This window comes from Hemicordylus capensis, chromosome 6, assembly GCF_027244095.1.
Source record: "Hemicordylus capensis ecotype Gifberg chromosome 6, rHemCap1.1.pri, whole genome shotgun sequence".
NCBI lineage: Eukaryota > Metazoa > Chordata > Lepidosauria > Squamata > Cordylidae > Hemicordylus > Hemicordylus capensis.
The window spans coordinates 122,272,215-122,293,639 of record NC_069662.1 but is presented as its reverse complement, the minus strand read 5'-3'; the positions used below and the strand labels follow the sequence as shown (position 1 = coordinate 122,293,639).

The window sequence follows — 21,425 nt, the reverse complement described above, 5'->3', positions numbered from 1 at the left end:
ATACCATGTCATGGCATGTGCTGCACACACACATCTTCAGAAAGATTCAAGCACTTTCCAGAGAGAGTCTCCCAATGAACAAAGCTCAGCTGCACCCGGCACTTTAGTTCTTGTTTAAGCACTTTTGCTTAAAAAAGTGTTTGAAGCACAGGTTTATTTTATTTATTTGTCAAATTTTTACACCTCCCTAAACTTTCGTCTCTGGGCATTTAACAATAACATTATTTTAGGGGCCATTTGGACAAACAGCCTCCACATGTGATCAAGGGATGTGCCAGAAGGGTGTTGTTTTGAGTGCACTCTCAGCACACACACCCCTTGTTCACATGGGCTGAGGCTTGTATAGTTTAAACTGGCCCAATGCCAGTGATACAGAAATTATTCACCTATTGTATGCATAGGGGCAAATAGTGTGAAGACAATGATGAGATTCTCATTGTATCAGAAAGCCTAATCAATGAGAAAACAGGTCTCTGATATGCCAAGAATTAGATGCTTGACAGGTGGGTTGGTGGACGGCAGGCAAGCTTGTAAACTGCAACTGCAGCAAAAGCTAAAGTGAATTTTTCATAAGAGAACAATCATGTCTCAGCCAACAGATTACCTGCTTAATCAAGTATAATCAGCTTTCACTAATCACGGAAGGTAAAATTAGTTATTAGTGCCAGGACACAACTTTCTTTAAGTAGCACACCCAATCTAATTACAGTAAGTTACTCTAAACCTGCCGCTTAATTCTGCATTGTTGTTCACAGAAGGCTTTGTTGAACTAGAGGCTATTTATAGAAGACTTGATACATTATTTGTTTCTGTCTTAGTAGTTTCTGTTGGTGGAAAGAACAGAAAGGTCAGTATTTCTGTGTAAATGACTGCCTGGTAATTAGGTAAATATTATTTCAGAACGTATTCTACAGTGGTGTACTTTCTCCATGGAAAATCAGTTTGTACGTATGTTTGCACAAAAACATAATCTTTTGTGGCCTCTGTGAAGGCACACATATAGGTTATGCATACTGAGACATGCTTCCAGAACATTCCAGAATTTGGACCACGTGTTGTTCTTTTCTCTCCCTCTAGACTAAAGTTTTTTGCTCTAAACCCTTCAGTCAAGGTGCAGAGGCCACAGTCACCTGCTCAATCATCTCTTCTGCCACTCTTCTCTCTCTTTAAAGCTTGAATATTCTTGTTTTTGTCAATGTTATTCTGGGATCAGATTTCTTCTTATTAGTACAATTGTGACCCCTTTAGGGGTGTGTGATGATTTTGACCTTTGAACAGCTTCTGTGGCACAAAGAGGACTCTTCAAAAGGTGTGAAGAGTGCAGGGCTAAGGATCCTCCTTCTGTTTAATATGTCTGAGGGAGGACAGCAGTGTGGGATATTGTGCACTCAGTCAGCCAGTAAGAAGTTTTCTAAAAAGCCATAAACTATTAGGCAGCTGAGGCTCAAGATCAACCTGTAGCAGAAAGCACTGGTGACCACAGAGATGCCAACCAAATTTCCTAGCACAAGTGCCATGACTCTTGAGTACATTATCAAAATGGGATGTGCCCGGATGGGATTTCTTCAACTTCCTGGATTCTCCCCTTCAAAAATCTGGAAAAAAGACCTGGTCTAGACATGTAGCAGGATATAGTGATTGAAAGGTGAGGTGGCAGAAGGATCTGAAGTATTTAAGACCAGAGGCAGAATATACTACTTTTGATGTTCTGCTATACAAACAAAAAACATCCTCCTTGTCTTTAGCAAATTAGCACATATTATTTATGCTTTGTTTCTCTTCTTTAAAAACACCCAAAATAACCTTAAACGTTCTAGTCGAGCCTTTTGCATGTGGTCCTTGTTTCCTTTTTGTAAGGAGGAACATTTTTTAAGAAGTGCTTTCCTACTAGCAGCCTGTAAGTGGTACAGCCCCAACATTCTACTGTCTCATTCAGCTGAATGTGTAGTCTAAATTTCAGTCTTCCCTAAAGGGCTCAGATCCAAATATTCTAATGAAGATTTCTGAGATGAAGGTGTATCTGAGGACAGTCATTGTCATGGATCTGAATGTTTCAGTGCCTAAAAAGGCTTGTGTTGTTTCTGTGAGGGCCTTAGGACAGGCCTTGACAAATTTTCTTTAGATCCAGGAGCTGTCCCAAACATTGAGGAGCCTGACAATGGCCACTTGGCAAAACCACTGAACTTAGTGGTGAACATTGTAGAGAGGGAGAGCAAACTGGAGACTCTTTATTCCCTTTAGAAACAGCATAATAAGAACAGAAGCTGCCTGGGACAAATGAAGATTTTATTAAATAACTCTAGTGCTGAATATCCTAGTCTAGGCACCACAGTTGGATTTCTAGGTGCCATGGCTTCCTGGTGCCTGGGATTTGTCAAGGCCAGACTTAGGTTGCCCTGCTTTCCAAGAAGAAGACCAAGTACAGTAGACCCAACTAAGCAAATTCCCATATTTCAGAAGTGGCATAAGAATGATGCTCAACATGCCCACATTGTGTACTGCACCTTTAGGGAGTTAGACATGGGTCCAAATTTCTGATATGGAGATCATTGCTTTGTTGTCACAAGGTGAGTCTGAGAAAGGGATATTCAGTGATGAAGAGCACATACTGCTGATCTAGCAATCTCCTTGGATCCAGAAAGCCACTTCCAGGACTTCTGTCTTCACCTCCCACATTGCAAACCAGAGCTCTACCATTACAGCTGGAAATCCCAGAGTAGGCATTTGGAAAGTTTGTTTGTGTGTTTGTGTGTTTGTGTGTTTGTTTGTTTGTTTGTTTGTTTGTTAGCTCTAGGGTCATTTTTAATCAATCTTATAATTCGATTATTGGGATTGGGTTAGGATAGACATTTCAATTATAGTGCAGCCTCAACTTGATCACAGTAGTCTTCTCATCAGTGTCATATCAGTGATGGGATTGTATGGATGCTTTTTCTGTGGCTCATTTCCAGGGCCTGAGATGATGTAATGTGGTGTAGCCAGTGTGGTATAGTGGTTAGAGTGCTGGACTAGGACCGGGAAGACCCGAGTTCAAATCCCCATTCAGCCATAATACTTGCTGGGTGATTCAGCCATAACACTTGCTGGGTGACTCTGGGCCAGTCACTTTTCTCTCAGCCTAACCTACTTCACAGGATTGTTGTGAGGAGAAACTTAAGTATGTAGTACACTGCTCTGGGCTCCTTGGAGGAAGAGCGGGATATAAAATAATAATAATAATAATAATAATAATAATTAATCCATCGTTGGCATACAGATCTGGGGAAGGAATAGAAGATCTTGAAAACAGGCCAACTGACTCCAGACTGCTGCACAGGAAGATCACTCTGGATCTGAATATAAAATACAGATCAGTGTGTATTCCAAATATAGGGGATTTTTGCTCCATTAGGAACCTAAAGATAAGGAATCAGCTCCATTAGCAACCTAATTGACATAACTGACAAAAGGATTCTTACCTTTTTTTTCCTGACAGCAGGGGTGTAGCTATACCTGAGCAGATGGGTTCAAAGAACCCGGGGCCCCCAGCTCCTGAAGACCCCCAAACTCCACTCCTCCCTATTTTCTTCATTATTTCCCTCACTCTGAGGGGCCTCCGAGGAACTATGTCCCTTTCTGACAGGTCATGGCATGGGCTGCCCCAAGAAGAGGATGAGGAGATGCTGCTGCTGCTGCAAGCTTGGACTTGGAGACAAGGCGGAGAAAGATGGATGGCCATTATTTCCAATTGCCATTCATTGCATTTGTACAATTCTAGTGTGTGTGTAAAAGCGCTCTTCTGCAACTGCATGCACACCTCTCTAAAACACACATGTGTCAGCCAATGTTTATAAAGCAAATAGATTTTGAGTAGGGCCAATTCTTCTTGCATCCAGGAACATATTACTCCAGCAGAAAAAGTGTATCTGATTCTATGGTCCACAGAATTAACTTCATCGGTTGCATTCCCTGAGGTAAAGAAAATCAGGAAAATTTATGAAAGGTCCATGGTCAAGACCTGCCTCAACCACAAGTACAACTAAAAGAAAGAAAGAAAGAAAGAAAGAAAGAAAGAAAACTACGTGCAGGTTACAGCAGGAAGGATGTTTGTGTTGTAAATCCAGTACCAAACTCATTAATAGTTGAATATTCCTTGGGCAAAAGATGCCCAAACTCTTATGCCTTCTTAGTAGATAGGAAGGGACTAGAGTCAGAAATACTTGGCAGGGAAGTTTATTCTTCCTCGACACTAGCAATTAAAATATCCACTTCTGAGACACTATGTAGGACATTCTAAGTATTCCTTGTGGGAAAGGATGTCACATTTCCTTGTCATCAACATAAAAGATAGTTAAAAGAATGCAAGGGAGATCATTAAGTTAGCCAGACAACAAATCAATACTTCACATCGTCACATAGCAGACTGTGAAGCTAAGAAACTGGCTTCTATTGTTAGCTTGTAGTCATGTTTGGCTTAAGTCTATGTCTACCTAATGAAACAAGGGTAAAAATAGAAGGCTTATCTTTGAGGAGAGGATCTTTCGTCAGCCAAAAGATTGATGATATGAATAAATAAAATAGACAAATGATGAGTCATTTAGGTTAACGTAAAGTGTGCCGTTGAGTCAGTGTCAATTCCAGGTGACCACAGAGCCTTGTGGTTGACTTTGGTAGAATACAGGATGGGTTTACCATTGTCATCTCCCTTGCAGTACGAGATTATGCCTTTGAACATATTCCTACATCACTGCTACCCAGTATAGGTGTTCCCCATAGTCTGAGAAACATGCCAGTGGAGATTCACACTGGCAACCTCTGGCTTGCTGCACCATTAGGTGGTTCATTTAACTTTGGCAGGCAATTGTGAGAATCATCACCCCAGGTTAAAAGGCTTCACCCCACCATTATTGGCAGCAAGCTGGAGGGAAGGAGTGGCTGACCCAAGCACGACAACTGCTCTAATGAGAGCAGCAGCTGCACTCACGGCGTGGAGCACTCTAGAATGCAAGAGGTGGAAGTCCTTCCACTCCCAGATCTGGCCTTTGCTACACCAATAGGCTCTTCTCACGATCAGTGAGAAGAGCCTGGATGGGGTTTGCGGGGAGAGCGGGCTAAGCCCGTTCTCCCCGCAGACGAGCAGTCAGTCTGCTCCAGGCGGCCAAAGCGGCTGCCCACACAAGTGCCGGCTTTGTTATGGAGCCGGCAGGGGCTGGGAGGATCGGGGGCCACGAGGTGCCTGGAAGCTCCAGCATGCCCTGCGCAAGTGCACAGGGCATGCTGGAGAGACCCCCGAGCTGGGAGGCTGCTTTTAAGCTTCCCGGTCGGGGGTCTGCTCGTGAGTTGCCACAGCACAGAGCCACACCGTGACAACACACAATTTAAAAACACCGTGACAACACACAATTTAAAAAACACAATTTAAAAAACAATTTAAAACACACACAATTTAAAAAACCAAGCACTTGCTCCACAAACCTGGTTTTAGGGCAGGGGTCATTTAGCGGGTTAACCGCTAAACTACCCTAGCCTGATTTTGCCTGATCATGGGAATAGCCTCCATCACTCATGTGGGCATGCAGTACGCTACAAGGACAGATAGCCACTGCTCATGTGCTGGGGAGGGCAAGCAAGCTCCTGCCTTCCCTGCAGCCCTTCCAAGCTGCAGCCGGAGGCCATGTGCACATCCTCATTGTTTCAGATCAGTTGTCCCTGATGATAATACATAGGGGTTTAGTTGGAGAGCTTCAGTCAGTGCCACTTTTCAGACTGGGTTTTCAGCGCCATGCTCACAAGTTCTGCATGTGGGCTCTTATTTTGTGTTTGAATGCCCTCAGCAGTCAAGCTGAAAATCTATTTTTTACACTTGGAGAGGGTGGGTTACAAAGCTCTTTGACAGCCAGTGAACCAAGCCATGTTGGAAAGCCTCTGCCAAGAATATTAAGGAGAAAGCTCAAAAGGTATTTGTAGATCTCTGGATGTGGAATTGGGAGTCTCTGGGTTAGAGCCTTGGAGGGCTATGTTTCTTTATCATCCATAGCCAACTAAATCTGTATTTCTTACTTTTAGCTGACCTTATTATAAACAAAATAAATGATTATACTGTACCAGTACTATTAAAAACAATATGAACTTTCTCTCTGATTCCTGTTGAGATTCTTCTAAATTATTGTTAAAGAAAGAAATGTTTGTGGCCTTGTTTTATGTTCTGCTGTGTACATTTTGTAGGAACAATTTGCCAAATGGTTGCTAGTTCTTAGGTTTACTGGATTAAACTTTGTTGTTATTGATAATGCACCTTGCCTATATTTGTTCTCACTAGAGTGTTTCCCTCCTAGCATTTAAGGAGTTATGAAAAGAAAAAATAACCCCTAGTGCTTTTCTCTAAATGATATAATGTGTTACCATTCTGTGTATACAGTATGTGTGTTTGTGGGGGTATTGGCTTATATTTACTTGCTGCATATGTTCTCAAATTACTCTAAATTACAGCATACCTGCCAACATGTCCCAATTTCCCCATTCACCTGAATGGGATAACAGGGACATGTTGGCAGATATGTTACTGTAGGATGTACTGCAAGGGAATCCGGTGAGGGGGAATCCAGTGAAGATTCCCCTTTACAAGCAAAGGGGAATGCTGCCTTTAAAATACTTCTAATGGAATCCAGAGAGCAGTGGCAAGAGGGCACCTTACCCCTGCCACTAGTAGAGATGTGCACGGAACCGGTGGGGGGCAGCTTGAGGGTGGAGGGGGATACCTTTAAAGGCGGAGAGAGGATGCTCTTGTCCCTCCCACCACATTACCCCCACCAGCGCTACAGTTTAAAACGGTCTGGCAGGGCAGTAGCGTATCTCCCTGCTGCCCCGTTGCCTTGGACCAGAAGTCCATTACACCTGGCACTTCTGGTCACTTCCGGTCTGACGAGGCAGCAGGGCAGCAGGGAGATATGCTGGCAATCCACCAGGCCCTTGTAAACTGCAGTGCCAGCAGGGAAAACGCAGAGGTAGGGGTAAGAGCACCCTCCCCTGCCCTTAAAGGTATCCCCCCCTCCACCTTAGAAGTGGCTCAAACTTCGGTCCATGGAACCGGTTCAGCACTCCTAGAATGGAGCGCCAAACGGTTCCATGCACATCCCTAGCCACCAGCAGCTACAGTAGCTCCTCTAAACTCTGGACCGGGTCTGGTGTTCCCAGCAGTATGGCCTGGTTCTGGCCTCCATGCATGTGCAGAGACCAGAACCGGGCTACCCTGCTGGGAGCTCCAGACTTGGTTTGGAGTTTAGAGGAACCACTGCTGCCACTGCCACTGCTGGCAGTGGTAAGGTGCCTCCTTGCCACCGCCCCCTGGCCACCCTTAGAAGCATTTTAAAGGCAAGATTCCCCTTTTGCTTGTATAGGGACTCCTCACTAGATTCCCCTCTACAATCATACCCTTTGAACTGCTGAAATGGTTTCAGACCGTTTCCATCCGAACCGGGGTGGTTCGGTTCAAAACTTGGACCAGCAGCCCTTTTGTGGGTAGTGGTACAGTTCGAGGTCAAACTGGCCTTGTTCGAATCAAACCAGATTTGAATCGAATCTGTTCCACACATCCATACAGCAGAACAGCAATTGACTTTGGGGGGGAAGTAGCAGTAGCATGATTTTCTGTGACCTGATTTATTACAAAGCTGTGATGGTTGGATCAGGGCCAAAGTGAGGCAGGCTGATTTGGCCTGGTTCATGCCACTTCAATTTGGCCTGAATTCCTTCCCCGGTACTTACCAGGCATTCAGGACACAGGGCTGACTTTCTTTTTCTATCTTTATTTTGTTCTTGAATGCAAGGCAGCAGTGGCTGTGTCAGCTCCATTTTTACAAAAGACTCTCAGAAGATGCCCTGCACCCGACCTCAGTCTGGACAGATATACAATCTCTTGGGAATTGTAGTCATTTCAGCGGTTGTTTCAATGGCAAGAATACTGTGAAAAGCATAATGCTATAATCTGAATAATATAGCTTGAACAGCAATACAAATTCACTTCACAGAAATTAGAGTTGTTTTTCATTCTTATGTTTAATTTCTGTTTTCATAATTAAAAATGAGTCTAATAATAACCCCATAACTTGACACAGGCAACCAAGCATGTCATTATCAATTCCTGTGTGCTTAAAATCCATCCTTTGAAAATACAGCCCTTGGTATATACAGCAAGGTTTTTCTCTGTGATGAACGTTGTAAATATTTACTTCATAATCCCTTTGGGTATTTTGTTGAGTACTTCATACGCAATGGAACTGTCCCTACATTTAGTAACAGTAAACAATTGTATTTACACTTGAAAGATTATCCTTTGACCTTTAATGCAGATGTTCACTTGCTTTGTAAGCAATTGTTAATTAAAACTCAAAACTCTACATCACTATTTGGTAGGGGGGGAAAGAATGTCTTCTTGTTTCCAGGGAAGTGCTAATAGCAAAGGTCTGTCCTAACAAAGTGAGTTAGGGTTGTTGAGAATAGCCTGTGCAGCATTTCTCTGTGGTCATTTGTTGGAGGCTTATAGGCCACCTCCAGCCTCAGAGGCAGGATGTAACTGAATACCAGTTGCAGGGGAGCAACAGCAGGAGAGAGGGCATGCACATACCTCTTGCCTGTAGGCTCCCCAGAGGCATCTGGTGGGCCACTGTGTGAAACAGGATGCTGGACTAGATGGGCCATGGGCCTGATCCAGCAGGGCTGTTCTTATGACTATATCAGAAAATATGCTGGTTTCTGTAGAAAGATGCTGTTTATCACAACATATGAAAGATGATCTAAACATCTCTGCATATTTTTTCCTTCTGGATAATCAAAATGTTTCTTATGTTTCTTAAGTTAGGGATAGGCAATCAATGCCCTCACATCTGCTTTCCTCACTTTTACATCTTAAAAGGAAACTTGCATATCTCCCCTGCCCTAAGATGTGTGTTTACAGGGCTGAATGAAAAAAATTCTCAAAAAAACATTTAGCTTAAAATTTGGGAAGGAGGATTTGGGGACCCAGCTGGGCCCAGCTTGGGTGTGATGGAGCTAAAGCCAATGAGAATGTTTTGTGGAAGGTAATTTTATATGGCAGCCGTGGTCTTTTACAAACTTGCTTAAAAAACAACAACCCTTCTTTTGGCAGCTGCCACCCACCCCCACCCCCCACCACCGAATGCACCATAGTGTTGTTCCAGAGTATTCGGGGGGTAGGGATGGCAGTCACCCGCCACTGGCTGCCAGGAGAAAATCTGCTGGGAGAAGTAATTTTCACCAACCAATCCCCCAAATGTGCTCTCCCCATGCCCCCACCCTACCCCCACATTCATTGCCTTTGAATTTGGTTTGGTTGTCTGTGTAGAGAACCAGGGTAAAAAAAATCCAGCTCCTTAAAGCCACCATACCCTTTTTTTCTGTTTGGTCCTTTCAAATTGGCCTGTTGTTTTCCCCATTCAGTCCTTTCAAACCACCTCTCCCCTTTTCACAGACTCGGTGGATTTGTGTCACTATGGGATCAGCCTCCTCTAGTCATCCCCACCCTCGAGTACTCAGAAAATAATGTGCCCAAGTGATACACCTATGGGAGAGAGTTAACTCTTCAGAGTGCTCAGTCATCATCAGCTCTGTACTGCTACTTAAAAGCTGGAACACTTTTATTTAAACAGCAAGAATATGGGTTTCGTTTTTGAGAGGGAAAGTACAAGCATGGAAAAATAAAACAACTGTTTCCTCTAACTCTTGGGACTGTAATTCTAGTTTAGAGGCTTAGTCACATAACTTAGTCTTCAGAAAGTGTCTGCATCAAGGACAGACCCAAAAGAACTAGTGTCCAGGATTTAACTTGTCTCCCAGAATATGGGCTAGGACCTAAACTTAACCAATAGAGCAAAGCTTTCTTAGTAGTCCAGCCTACGAAGTGCATGTTGGTTGTCAATCAATCAATCAACCATCTATCAGTCAATCAAAACTTACTCGGGAAAGAGGGACTTTTGCAACAGTTTTTTTGGGTGGGAAAAAGACTAACCTTTTAATGACCTATTCTGACAGGAAGCCTCTCCTCCACAGTCTGGAAACTGGCAGAGCTACTCTTTACTATTTTTAATACATTAATACAGTATCTAAAAACCCAGGTCTTATACCACATATATGGTTGTATATATCTATACCACATATATGGTTGTAAAAAAATAGGGTGTGCATGGACCGTTTTGTGCAGTTCGGTCTGAATTCAGACCGAACCATGGGTATGCAAACCAGTTCTGTCAAACCGATTTGCTGGGCCAGTTCGCAATCGGACTGCTCAGACCAGCCCGGTTCGCAGCGATGCGCTTCACCATCAAACCAGTTCTGCACATCCTTAGTAAAAAGCTTTGAGTGCAAAAGAAAAGAAGGTGGTGAGGCATATCAACATTGAGCCTTAATGTGCTGTCCTGGTTTCTCATGAGGCATGGTGTGGCAGAGCAAGTCCAGTCCACAGAGAGTCCAAGGGGGCAAGCTGACTTAGAATTTATTTGAATATTTGAATAATTAAATAATTTATTTGAATAATTGAATAAGTGTATCTCTCCAGGCTTGGCCACAAACACAGTAGAGACACTTTCGTTCAGAAGATAGGAACCTCTCAGGCCATTTACTCTGATGACTCCCAAGAAAATGGGAACTATGCAAACAATTTATTAAGGAAATCAAGGATAGGATGTAGCAGAAAGAGTTAAATTGCTTAGTCAGCCAGCTGAAGGTGCCCAGACTTCCAGTGAAGATCTGAGGACCCTTTCTGTATGTCATGCAATAGTTTTTATACTGTTGCCCTCCAGTCAATACGCCATCAGTTGTTCACTTCTCATTTCAAAAGTCTATACTGGTTATATTCTAAGTTTGCATTTTTCATGCATCCCTTATTGGTCATCTATACATAATCATGAGCTTGGTATGTGATCGGCTCCTGTGGGTTTCCCCGAGATTTGTCTTGTTTTCCACTACATATATGTGTCACCTACGGTTTCTTGTTTTTCTATGCCCATGTATCAGTTCTCTTTGGTTCCAACTATACTGTGGCAACATATGTAGTAAGACCTGAATGACAACTACCTGCCAAACAGTATTGAGATATCAGTGTCTTTGAGCAATGGCTGATTGTTAAGTTTAACGAAAGAGCAGAGTGAAAGGGTAAAAGAGTACTCATTCACTCAATTATAGCTACACCCCTGATTGTGCCGTTATGTCTGAACACAAACTACCATGCCTGGAGAGTGGAAGTCTTAAAGAGGATGCCTTCTGGAGTCTGGAAGTTCCTCCTCTGCTATTTCTGCTTCTGCTGAACTTCTCGCTGTTGTGCAGATTGTTGTGCTGTTGTGCAGATACTGGGGGTGGTGCATGTGTGTGTTGCTGTGTGAGGAGGTGACTCTACAGTGGGCTTGGTTCTGGCCCTAGGGGACTGCCTTAAGGGACTCCCGCTCTGAAGTCCCCCATGGCAGGTTCTGGTCTGGTGACAAAATCCTGGGCAGGTGCTGATCCTGCCTCCTCTGTGTTTGACTCAGTTATTGTGAGTGGGGGTTGTGATGATCTATGCCATGACATCCATATAACAACCTCCTGTATTACATTTACATCCATGCAACAACCTTTTGTTTTACATTGACATCCATGTGAAAACCTCCTGTATTACATTTTTAAAGCATCATTGCCCATTTCTACCTTTCACCTGCCAATATTTACAGTTTCAAATATCAACAACAGAAAAACCCCAAACCCTTGACCCACATAGTTCTATCAATTGATGCTGCCCATTTAATGGCTAATAACAACAGCAACAACATTGACAATAAAATTATGGCATCCCAGGTCCTTAGGAAGGACTCGATGTCTAGATAAAACAAACCAGTCAATAACACCTGTCTGACTGTGTAAAATAATGAAAATAATAATTCAATTTCTATACTGCCCTTCCAAAAATGGCTCAGAAACAAATAAGATGGAACCCTGTCCCCAAAGGGCTCACATTCTAAAAAGAAACATAAGACACACCAGCAACAGTCACTGGAAGTACTGTGCTGGGGGTGGATAGGGCCAGTTACTCTCCCCCTGCTAAATAAAGAGAATCACCATGGTAAAAGGTGCCTCTTTGCCCAGTTAGCAGGGGTGGAAAGCCACACATCACAGTACTCTGTTTTAAAACTGTACGGTAGACAAGACCTTTCTGAATCCTTAACTAATCAGTAATTTCCCCAGAATTTACAATTAGAGGGGAAGTTTTAATTTCCATGGGATGCCACTGCCGGGTGAGATCTGAGGAGTATATGAAGCACTACATTTGTTTGTTTGTTTGTTTAGAGGACTTCTTCCCTGCTTTTCTGCAAACACTCAAAAAGGCTTACAGCAACACACCCAAACAATAGCACATAAAACAGTCAAAACAGCATAAAAATACAATAAATAGTATGGTATTATTATTTAGTAGTATTAGTAGTGTTTAATGGCACAGCGGGGAAATGACTTGACTAGCAAGCCAGAGGTTGCCAGTTCGAATCCCTGCTGGTATGGTTCCCAGGCTGTGGGAAACACCTATAGCAGCCATAGAAACACCAGCAGCGATGTAGGAAGATGTTGAAAGGCATCATTTCATAGTGTGCGGGAAATGGCAATGGTAATCCCCTCCCGTATTCTCCCAAAGACAACCACAGGGCTCTGAGGTCACCAGAAGACGACACAGACTCGATGGCACACTTTACCTTTAGTATTTGTATTGGGGTTGTGGGGGAAGGAAGGAATATTAAAAATGGTGACATCCAGGCAAAGCCTGGAGGAGACGTCTATCAACGGCTACTAGTTGGATGGCTGTGGGCTATCTCCAGCCTCAAAGGCAGGATACCTCTGAGTACCAGTTGCAGGGGAGTAACATCAGGAGAGAGGGCATGCCCTCAACTCCTGCCTGTGGCTTCCAGCGGCATCTGGTGGGCGACTGTGCGAAACAGGATTCTGGACTAGGTGGGCCTTGGGCCTGATCCAGCAGGGCTGTTCTTATGTTCTTAAAGCTTTACTGGCCCCAACCCTACTATGTTTTCGGGTTAGCCTTTTGTTATTACTAGAACATAGGAAGCTGCCATATACTGAGTCAGACCATTGGTCTATCTAGCTCAGTATTGTCTTCACAGACTGGCAGCAGCTTCTCCAAGGTTGCAGGCAGGAGTCTCTCTCAGCCCTATCTTGGAGAAGCCAGGGAGGGAACTTGAAACCTTCTGCTCTTCCCAGAGCAGCTTCATCCCCTGAGGGGAATATCTTGCAGTGCTCACACATCAAGTCTCCCATTCATATGCAACCAGGGCAGACCCTGCTTAGCTATGGGGACAAGTCATGCTTGCTACCACAAGACCAGCTCACCTGGAAGATGGAAGTCACCCATGTACACAAACATCTGTAGTTTTAAGAACGTATAATATATCCCCTGCTAATAAGGTTACCCCCCACCCGCAAACACCAGGTTCAGTCCCTGACATCTCCCAGCAGGACTAGGAAGGACTCCTGCCTGAAACCTTGGAGAGCCACTGCCAATCAGTGAAGACAATACTGAGCTAGATGGACCAATGGTTTAACTCTGTATAAGGCAGCTTCCTATGTTCCTAGGAATCTTGTTCATATTATGATAAAGATATGACTAGCCATGGGGAAAAGTAATATCTATGGCATGATATAGCGATGGAAAATAATACTTATGGCAAAGGAAGCCTTGCAGTCCAAGCCTGTGCAACTTAACTCAGAAGGAAGCCCCACTCAGTTCAGTAGTACTTTCCCCCTAGTAAGTGTGATTAGCATTACAGCCTTGGTTTTATGCAATAGAAAAGTTTCCCTGGTTGACCTGCAAAGTAAGTTTTAAACTTCCTGTGGATGGGAGAGAATGACAGCCAATACCTTTTCTTAAAATCTTGATCTAGACCAGGACTGCACAACTTCAACCCGCCTGCAGACATTGGACTCTTAACTCCTGAATCCCTGACTATTGGCCACTGTGGCTGGGGATGATGAGAGTTGTCGTCCAAAACCAGCTGGCGGGCCAAAGTTTTGGAGCCCTGGTCTAGATGCTCTTTAAGGCAGCATAACAAGCTAGAGGAACAAATATCCTGACCCCATAGACCTGTTCCTATGTAATGCACTTCCTTCCGTTTGATTTTGTGATGCCTTCTTAAGATACCACTGTTTCCCTTGATTACCCAGTTCTGCCTGCCTTTTATTTATTAAGTTTGCCAAACAACATAATAAAAGAAAGATTTCCACATTGATCGCTTTGGCAGCAGACTTCCTAGACGGGTGTTCAGGTCAGGGAATTGCGGTCTGCACTTCCAGTTTGGAGCGGTTCAGCACTTCAGAACTCATGCAGAGCCTTTAAAGGTTTAGCTGTTAGACAAGCCGTACTGGACGGTATTCTTCTACAATGTGTGTCACTAGAGTGAAACAAGTTCAGAGATGTGTATATTTTCAGAGGGATAGTTTTATGAGATGTACTTCATTGTATGTGTCTTATGCAACTGCATTAATTGCCTTCAGCAATCCAGGGCAACACTTCTAATGCCTAGTTGAGTAAAATAAGAGATGCCCCGAAATATCTAAAACTCAAACAGTAGAATAGGAGTGTCTTTATGGCAACACAGGGTGGTTGTTTTTCTGTTTGAATGATTCAAGAGAGTGTGCAATATAAGAACAACAAAGAAAGTACAATGTGTACTGATATGTGTACTGGAGAATTCAGTAAAAGTTAGTCATGATTCTAGCACTCGTCAGGCCTTCTATAGTCTGTACATAGTTATAGTGGCCACAGAAGCAGCATGAACAGAGGCATATCTAGGGAAAATAGCACCTAGGGCAAGCACTGAAATTGCACCCCCTGTCCAAACATCTGACACCCATCTTTCAGATAACTTTACCATAATATCACCTGAAAAATACAAGTCAAGCTTGTTAATCTTTTAATATTTCAAAAACTATTTAGCAGTGGATGTAGCCAGACTGAAAAATGCTGGAAAACGACTAATTTCAGCATGTTGGGGCTCATGAAATACCCAAATACTATGTGGAGGTGTACTTGGAAAACTAAACAGAAGTGCCTGTCTAATTCTCTACTATGCATAGTAGCATCACTATTACATAAATTTTAAAAATAAATTGAGAATTTGACTTTTCCCAGATACTCTGAAAATAATTAAAGGATATGCAGAGTAAACTGTGTCACTGCTTGGAATATATTCTAGTAGTTCAGAAAGACAGTTAAAATGAGAGAAAGAGAGCAAGAAACTCCCAGTGGGCCTTAATACTAAGGATTTCACACTGATTCAAAGACAAATTCACCATTAATAGCCATATTATTAAGACATCACATTTAACTCACTTATCACAAGAAGCAAAGTAAGAGCAAATGAATACAATCCTAGCTCATAAGCTTCAGGTCAGTATTCACAATCCCTGATTCTCTGTACATAGTGCCAAACTAAATATGTGTACAGTGACATATTATATTAAATTTTATTTATTTATTTATTTATTTATTTATTTATTTATTTATTTATTTATTTATACCTGTAGCCCCTTCAGAGGGCTTCCTAAAGGCCATGGGGGTTCTTCAAAGGTTCCCCCACCCCCGCTGGCCTCTAGTGCCTCACAGGGACCATTTTTAAAAAAAATTTAAATGGCTGCTGGTGGCGGGGAGGCCACCGTGCATGCTCTAATGGCTTCTGCAAGGCCTGGCATGGACTAGGACCTCACAGAGGCCCTTTGAGCATGCACAGTGGCCATTTTGTTTTCGGTGGCCATTTTTTTAAGGTTTAAAAAATTGTGCCCCCCCATCAAGTGGCGCCAGGGGCGGCATGTGCCCTGCCTGCCCCACCCTAGATACGCCCCTGAGCAGGAAGCTCTACCACAGGCTCTTAATCATGGAGAGGATCTGTCCCAGGGATACAAATGGTGTATCCCTGGAAAATGGGAATTTACATATATGGTTACAGAACACCTGAAGTACGACTGAAAGCACTGAAACTGATGTTTCATAGGATAGTAATTCAAATTGTAAACATACAAAATGTTAGTGATAGTGATACTTCATCATATATTGTATTAAGTATCATATTAATGGTCTCTCTTTTTTTTAGTGGAATATTGTGAACAAATCAGATTTTTTATCTTATTGAGGAAAAAGGTACTGCAAGTGTTTTTGAGTAATAAAATAAAATCCCTTCTAAAATTCTTGCTGTAAAATCTTGTTGGCCTTTATACTTCAAATTCATCTTTTTTTTCTAAAACGTTATATGAGCAATGAATTCCTGCTGTAACACTGTTACAATAAATTTTGCCTTTAGAGGCTTCATTAGCACTTGAGGTAGCAATAGGCAATGCACCAGCTCTGTATAATAGACGTCTTTATTGTGGTAGATTTAGAAGGAAACTAACAATTACCTTGTCAGCTCTTGTCTCCAGGTGGCACAATAAAACACTTGGATCTTGTAGCTTTACTATTCAGGGATATTTATTTATAACTTTTCACAAAAGAATTAATATTTATTTCTGTTCTCCTGTATAACTATATTTTCAGCCAGTCTAACCTGCCCTGTGGAATGCAATTTGGAAATCATGTGGGGTGTGTGTGTGTGTGTGTGTGTGTGTGTAGAGAGAGAGAGAGAAAAAAAAAAGAGAGGGAGAGAGAGACCTATGAATTACTGAGAAGCAAAATGCATTTTTATGATACAAGTCCTCCTAGAGGGAATAGAGAAATAAAAATGTTGGCAGGATGGGGGAGCAGTGGTTCAGCTTAATAATTCCATACTACAGTGATCTTCACTATTTTGCAAGCAAGGGCCACCTTGGCAAAACAACAACAACAACACTTCAATGTGAGTGCCATTTTCCACTGTGCTGCTGACCTCTGCACACTACTGGGCTTTTCTCAATGCTGGGAGGGCCCTTTAAGAGAGGAAAAAAACCCTCTCATAGGATTGCTGGGGGAAGCGCTGCAAAGAGCTACACTTCCCAGCATGCTATGTACAATTTCCAAAATGGTGCAAGGGCTCACGAGGGCTCTGTTTCCTTTAAAGAAGGCCCCCAGCATTCGGGAAAGTGCAGCACTGGATGGTGAGAATGCTCATCTCCGCTTGGTGCCAGGGAACTGTGCAGAGTATTTCGCTTTGGCCGAAGCTTCACACAGACAGGTACAATAAAATGTGAATCAGAGAGCTTCACTTTGGATTGATGGGGGCTGCCACTGGCCCCTGGTCCTTCCAATGAAGAACACGGCCATACTACATACTTCCTCACACTGACACAGCAACACATTTCTTTGACCTCACTATTCCCATTGTCAGGCAGTTATCCATAAGGTGTGTCATATGTCAGCTGGAGGAGGGCAGGTAAGAGCAGGGATTAGAGGAAGAAGAGTAGTGTCAGAGTAGGAATTAAGTATAGGTCAAACAGGACAAAGCATGGCAAAAGTGAAGTGACACTGAAAAACCGCTTGCAAATGTATTATATGCTTTATACATTATACCTGAAGGCATAATCAGAAAGGACAGGGCAATCGCCAGTTCCGTAGGATTGGATTCTGTACGATTACTGCTGTTTCAGTGAAGTGCAAATCCTTAACTGGGAGTTTTTAAGAGCAGGCTGGTTTTTACAAATAGAATATGAAACTGGCAGAAAACGAAGAAGCTGCATCATTGTGATGGAACTTTTGAGAAGACCTGCAGAATAGGCTTTAAGTCACCTGAATTTGGCTTTATGACAAGGTGGTTCCTTGGACAGAAGAAAAAGAGTTAATGTTCATAACTCATCTAGTCTTGCCAGGAGTTGAATGTAGGCACTTACACTGGAGATTTCATTTTAGTCCAATACCCTCTCACTAAGTGAAGCTCTAGGAAGGCCCAAACCATAGAAAGTCATTGTGATGTAGTGGGCAGAGTGTTAGACCAGGAAGAACCATGTACCTCAACCAACCAACCATCAAACTCACTGAATGATCTCTTAATCACAAGGTTAGTATGAGAATAAAGTGAGAAGAACCATGCAGCTTCTTAGAGGAAGAAAACGATAAAACATGAAATAAATCCACAGATATGGTAAGGGGCTACTGACAGCACATTTTCCTAATTACCACCCAAGCCACAATTTCTTGCACTCATGGTGGGAGGATGTTGGCTTATAGCTGATGCCTGTAAATGGATCGTTGTCTGGGGATTTCCAACGTTTTCTCTTGGTTTCAAAGATACAAGCAGCACCCACGCTTGAACTTATTGCTGTGCCTCTTTATCCATTCTGTTATGACTTGGTTTTTTTTTTAAATAGTGATTCACTCTCTAATAGTATATGTAATGTAAGATCAGTAATGGCAAGACCCTTTGAGTGAACTCCATTCCCAGGTAGCTAAGCTGAAGGGATCAGGTTTTAGTACGCAGCAGGATTTCTATAACCTTGGAACCTTGGAATTTTCCTTAAACCAGGCAGGGAGGAGGAGGAAATGATAGTATTATTTATCACATATGGAAAGGAAAACATTCTGAGAGATTCCTGAGATATGATGTAATGCTGAGCCAGTGTTCCTCTCTCCATCCTTAGCAGCACGCCTGTAGAGCTCAGCAAGAAACCTGTTAGAACTGAAAACAATAATATGCTCTAGGTGTGACTTGGCCAAGCACAGAACATCACGTCACAATGCTTATTTTCAGCTCATCTTTTAATATAACCTAGCAATTTCTTGACTTCTTAAAAAATAAGCTGGCCCGGCCGCAGCACACCTATAAACGTCAACACTGCGTATCCAGGTAGCATTGTGGACCTTGCACATGCACGTTAATTCTTGTTTAGTTTGCCGTAACTGCAGGGTGAGTCATAGAGTTCAGGTTTTTGAAATGTTTTGTTAAGAAAAAAATTCTGGTCAGTTGGTCAAAAATGATTCAGCAGAGAAGATGCTATCTTTGTTGTTGTGTGAATGTGTGGGAAATGACAAGTTCTTTCACTGGTGTGTAAAAGAAAATTACTTCATGCAAGTGGGATCAAGCCCAAAATGATGAATAGCATTTAAACACTTGCCAGAATCCTGAACACCAGCCTCAAATACAGAGAGCTGAGCTGAGCTGTTAATAGTATTGAACCATCCTATATGGCCAAAGGATGAAGAAGCCAGAATATCCTTTTATTTTATTTTATTTAGACCCCACCTTATATTACCATATTTACCCAAATAGAAGATGAACCTGAATTTGTCAACTCCCTTAAAAACAAAGGTTAAATACAGGATATACCTCTATTTATCCAAAAGGAACCAGACTCGGGTAAATATGGCAAATCTCAAGGTGGTTTTTTGAACTTTTCATTCCCCATTGGGAGTGACATATTATTTTCTACAGACACTTGTATGGCCTCTTTGGAGCCTAGGCATGGTGGTTCACCAGGGATGATCTTCCAGAAAAGGACCAATCCTCTGCTCAAGAACAAATTGCCATTACTACAGCTTCCCAGGAATAAGTGGCTGACATGATGTGCAGTGTTCAGTTGCTGAAACACTTTGTCCCAGGGCTGCTTACGACTCATAAGCAGCCCCAATACTGATGGGAAACAGTAGTGGCTGGTCTTGTGGTAGCAAGCATGAGTTGACCCCTTTGTTAATCAGGGACTGCCTTGGTTTGCACTTGGATTGGAAACTAGGTTTTGTAAATTGTGGACGATGCAAGTCATTTAATGGTACCAGAGAAAGACATGCTGTTTTGGTAGCTCCAGGTCTTAACACTCACATCAGTTTCAGAGGATGAATACAACTGAAGGAAGCCTGGGCAGGTGTGCAGCTGGAGGAGTCAGTCATGTGACTTGCTGGGGGGGGCAAGGCAGTGGGCCGCCAGACAACTGTCTCCCCTTGCCCTATTATAGTTACACCCCTGCTCTGCTTGTATAGAAGGTCCCAGGTTCACTCCCTGGCATCTCCAGGTAGGAATGGAAGAGAATCCTGCCTGGAAGCTTTAAGAGTCTCTGCCAGTCAGTGTAGGCAATACTGAGCTAAGATGCACCAATGGTCTGACTTGGTATAAGGCAACTTCCTATTAGGGATGTGTGGATCAATCCGGGTACAAATTGATTTGTACCTGAATCTAGCTGATTTGGACAATTTGGAGACAGAAAAAAAATCACCCCTGTTGTCTAGATTTGGGTCCAAATCGAATCACGCCAGATTTGAATTGCATCAAGATTCGAATTCCTCCTATTATTTTCCCCAGATTCCCAGCTTTCATTTAAAAAAAAAAAAAAAGCTAAGCTCTAGCCCTTGTAGAAGTGGAGTTATGGAGCAAAATGTGTGGTCACTATTTTCCATGTGTTTGGATTCACTGGTGTCTAATAACCTTTCATCATAATGAATCCCTATGAAAGGGAAGTTTTCCCCATTGTGACAAATGTGGGAAACTGCAGAAGTGCTGCTTGCACAGCAACTGATTCTCAACAGTGTCGGGGCTGCTCTCGAGTCTGCAGCAGCCTCAGGGCAGAGTGTTCTGGCGATGGAATGCTGTGCATCATGTTGCCCATAGAATCCTCCAACCATAGGGAGGATATAGTAGTATCAGCTCTGCTCCTGCTCTTGTGGAGGTGGGGATATGGGTCCCTGGGACCTCTACCCACTGCTGTCTAGCTTCCTGCATGTGCTGTTGGTTCTCTGTGATAGAAATGCTAGGTGATTTTGCTCATCATTGTAAGCATGTCCAGTTCTGTTCTTTCTGTACCATGTTATTTTCCTTAACAGAGCAAATGAATCATGCAAACTAGCCACAAACTCCTCAAAGATAAAAATACTTTGAAGTATTTCAGTGTGAAAGGGGGAGGTAATAACAGCAGGTTAGTAATTATCCTAGCAGGTCAAATGATGCAGAAAATTTCACATGCTCAAATATCCTTAGGAGACGCAACTGGTCTCAGAGCTGTTTAATATATTGCCGTCTCTTCCCCTACCCTTCACCCAATCCTCTACAGGTCTGAATACACCAACTGGCCATGCCTAAGTAATTGAATGCTTTGTAATTTCATTTGCTTATGTTTCTTCCTTGTTCTGTTCCAGGACTCTGGATAGCTTACCATACAGCCCTATCTTATTTTATCCCCACAATAAGCATGTGATAAGATGGAAGGTGATACATTGCCCAAAGCCACCCAATAAGCTTGTGTAGATGTCTGAAAGTCACTTGAAAGTCAAAGTGTTCCTTGCTGTGAAAAACAAGCCCATGGCAAGCAGCTTAGAGGCCCGGTATTGTGTTCATAGGTAATCATACACAGCATGTTGCAGAAACTTGACAATGTATGAGTCTGTAGTATTTCTAAGCCTCTCAAATATATATTGGGCATGATTGTTAGCTTATCAGACTATGTTAGTTGAAGGATAAATTTACTTCATGGGGATTCAAAAAACAGTCCAACTTTTAAAATTTAATCTGGAAAAA

General features: G+C 42.7%; 1 protein-coding gene across 12 annotated transcripts in view; it reads left to right on the top strand.

Moving 5' to 3' along the window:
- Positions 1-21,425, top strand: part of HDAC9 (histone deacetylase 9) — a 670,023-nt gene that overhangs the window by 206,746 nt on the left and 441,852 nt on the right. For 2 of the 12 annotated variants that reach the window (XM_053261012.1, XM_053261007.1), the window contains exon 1: positions 17,952-18,068. The exons of 5 other annotated variants lie outside the window; for them this stretch is intronic. Coding sequence is in view for 1 of the 7 variants with exons in the window: in XM_053260999.1 (XP_053116974.1) it covers positions 20,659-20,683 (25 nt within the window). In the remaining 6 variants the exon portion in view is untranslated. Of the gene's footprint in view, positions 1-17,354; positions 17,364-17,912; positions 18,069-20,650; positions 20,684-21,425 lie in introns of those variants that run through there. 5 more of the 12 variants (XM_053261020.1, XM_053261015.1, XM_053261009.1 and 2 more) reach the window with 5 other exon arrangements.